General features: G+C 58.4%; 1 protein-coding gene across 1 annotated transcript in view; it reads left to right on the top strand.

Moving 5' to 3' along the window:
• The window catches only part of EGR4 (early growth response 4), a gene marked incomplete at its 5' end in the record, with an annotated part of 1,170 nt that extends 507 nt beyond the window's left edge, over positions 1–663 (top strand). The window contains one exon of the mRNA XM_009585561.1: positions 7–663. Within this exon, the coding sequence (XP_009583856.1) occupies positions 7–663 (657 nt within the window). The remainder of the gene's footprint in view (positions 1–6) is intronic.
• Positions 664–2,975: the final 2,312 nt, after the last annotated feature.

Raw genomic sequence — 2,975 nt, 5'->3', positions numbered from 1 at the left:
GGCACCCATCTGGGCTTCGGCTGCGAGCCAGAAAACTTCCCAGCCCGCGGGGACTTTGCCGACACCAAGATACACAACCTCCCTCCTCCGTTAATGCCGGAGTTCGATGCCTCCTTGGCCCAGCCTGAAGTCCTGCCGGGTCTGATGAGCTCTGCCGAGCTCCTCCATCCCCACCCCTCGCCCTCTGTCCCCCCCACGGACTTTTTGGGCCACCCCACCTCTTCCTCCATCCCTTCCCTGCTGCCTACCAACCCTCCTGCCTTGGCCGAGCCCAAGAAGAAGACCCGCCGGACCAAGTGCTCTTCCAAATGCTTCTGCCCGAAACCCCACGAGAAGGCTTTCGCCTGCCCGGTGGAGAACTGCATCCGGAGCTTCGCCCGCTCGGATGAGCTCAACAGGCACCTCCGCATCCATACGGGCCACAAACCCTTCCAGTGCCGCATCTGCCTGAGGAACTTCAGCCGTAGCGACCACCTCACCACCCACATCCGCACCCACACCGGCGAGAAGCCCTTCTCCTGCGACACCTGCGGCCGCCGCTTCGCCAGGAGCGACGAGAAGAAGCGCCACAGCAAGGTCCACCTGAAGCAGAAAGCCCGGACGGAGGAGAAGCTCAAAGGTTTGGGTTTCTTCTCGGTGGGTCTCTCCTTCGGGACACTGTGAAGCCCCAACCTGAGCGCTGGGAGACGGCGTTTCCCGAGGTCCCCCGAGCATCTCACGGGAGAGCCGGGGTGGGAATATCCTCCTGGGGTGGCCCCGGAGAAGATGACGGCGGATCGGGCCGTGCCAGGGAGGAGAGGGGCACGCGGGAGGCAGAGGCGATGCCGCGGTGCTGGACCATTGGCTGCGGAGAAGGGATGTGGCAGCTCCGGCCACCCGGAGCCATCTCCAAACCGCAGGGACTGAGTCATTTTTATAGCTTCTATTCCACAAAGGGGGGAAAAAAAAAAAAACAAACCATGTACAGAAAGAAATCCCCACTGAGATGGGTTTTTTTTAATATACCCAAACCCACGGACATCCTGTGTTTGTAGTGACCTGACTGTGCTTTCCCCTACCAGCACTTTACGCGGAGCTCCCGACCGGTTACCGGCCGGCACGGTCGGGGGCTGCGGCTGCACCGGTCCTTTCTCCCGAAGGAGAGAGATGCCGCTGGGCTCCGGCAACTGGTGCGTAACGGTCCCTTTGGAAAGGTGATGTCGTTATTATTATTATTTTCTTGTTTGTAAAAAAAAAAAAAAAAAAAAAAAAAGATTTTTTTTTTTTTCTCTTTTCTCTCTCTATCAGGAATATTAGAAAATTGTGTCTATTTTTCTAATTAAAGATTTGAACTAATCTAAGACCTTGCCGGGGTTGCTCTCTGCCTTTCAATCCCATATAGCAGCCGACGCCAGTGGTATTTCTGTTGCGTTTTTGACCTCTAGCTGTCGCGTATGGGGGGGGAAAAGGTCCTTAAATAATTAGCAGGGAGAGAAAAATCAATCAGTGCAGCGGGTGGGTTGGCGACCCTCCTCCCGAGCACCCCCAAATCCCCAGGGTGGGCAGCTCATCCCGGGAGAAGGGTCTTGTCCCAGGACAGAGTGGGGAAGGGATCCCCACTCCCTGCTGGTGGGTCCCCCTCTGAAAAGGGGGGACGTGGCCCTGGATTTATTCCGATGGGGCTGAGCCCTGGAGGGATCTGTCCTACTTGGATCCAGAGCCGTGGGGTCTGCTGTGGGGACCCCAAAGCCCAGCCTGGAGCCCCCACCTTGGGCTCCTGGCCCCCCGTGGATGCCCCGTGTGCTCTGGCAGGCTTCACCCGCGAGAAACGGGGTGACTCCGCATCCCATCTTCAACCTGGCCCTTCCCCAGGGCTGGAGAAGGTCCAGGCACCATCAGGCAGAGGCAGGCAGGCAGGATGCGGCCCCCTGCGAAGCCGGGGTGGGGGCTGTTTGCTCCCTCCCTTTTGGCTTTTTAGACGGCCGAGCGATGCCGTGTCCCTTCTCCAGGGACCAGCCAGCAGCTGGATGGCTCAGGAGGAGATTTTACAGCCTGGAAGGTGCTGCTGATAGCAGAGCCTCCCTCCTCCAGCAGTTAAAAATCAGCCAAAACCATATATCCCAAAAATCTCATCCTTCTAACAGGAGATGCTCGCTCGGATGGGGCATGCCGGTCTTTGCTTTTAATTAATTAGGAGGAGAAGGTGTGTGTGGGAAGGGAGGGAGCTGGGCAGCAGGGACAGGGTGGCACGTCCCTGGCTCGGGGTTCGGCGATCGTCATCAGTGCTCGGGCGTTTTGGGGATTAGTGGCCTTTTCTTGCAGAGGGGGAAACTGAGGCAGGGAAGGGCTGCTGAGTATGGCTGCAGATCTGCTCTCTCCGGTGGATTTTATCCCCTCTACCAGCCCTGGAGAAGGGGGATCTACCCCCCAACCGTGTTACAGAGGAGGGAGGTCTCCTTCCCCAGGTCCCCCAGCCCTTTGCCGGCACGTGGGCTGGAGCATCCTGGGGCTAAACTCCAATTATACCATGATCCCGGCAAAATCCACTGCCTGGCACCAAGCTTGCCGTGGGGTGAGAGGACCCTGTGGAGATGGGGTGGGAAGCTGGGCAGGGGACGTGGGGTCCCTGAGGACTGCTAGCAGGGATAGGACGGGGAAAGGGGGCAGAAGGAAATCTGCTTGAGGGGGAAATCCTAAATGTCCCCTCGGACCTGTCCCTAAGAGCTCACACCTGTGGTGGCACCCAAGGATGCTCATGCCCCTTGGGTGGGCACCCACTAGCCCCAAGCACTGCTACCCCAGCAGCCAAACAAACCATCCCGTGTGTGCCAGAGCCTGATCCCCAACGAGGACCACTCGGTGGGATGCAGATGACCCCAGGCACCAGGAAAAACCCTTTCTCTTGGGGGACACCCCAGATATTGTTAATAACGACCTCAGCACCCAGGTTTCCTTCAGGAAGAGGCGTCTTTTGGGCACCTCTCCGTGGGACGTCA

Source organism: Fulmarus glacialis, unplaced genomic scaffold (assembly GCF_000690835.1).
Source record: "Fulmarus glacialis isolate BGI_N327 unplaced genomic scaffold, ASM69083v1 scaffold20359, whole genome shotgun sequence".
In the NCBI taxonomy this organism is placed as follows: domain Eukaryota; kingdom Metazoa; phylum Chordata; class Aves; order Procellariiformes; family Procellariidae; genus Fulmarus; species Fulmarus glacialis.
This window is presented reverse-complemented; position numbering and strand designations above follow the sequence as displayed.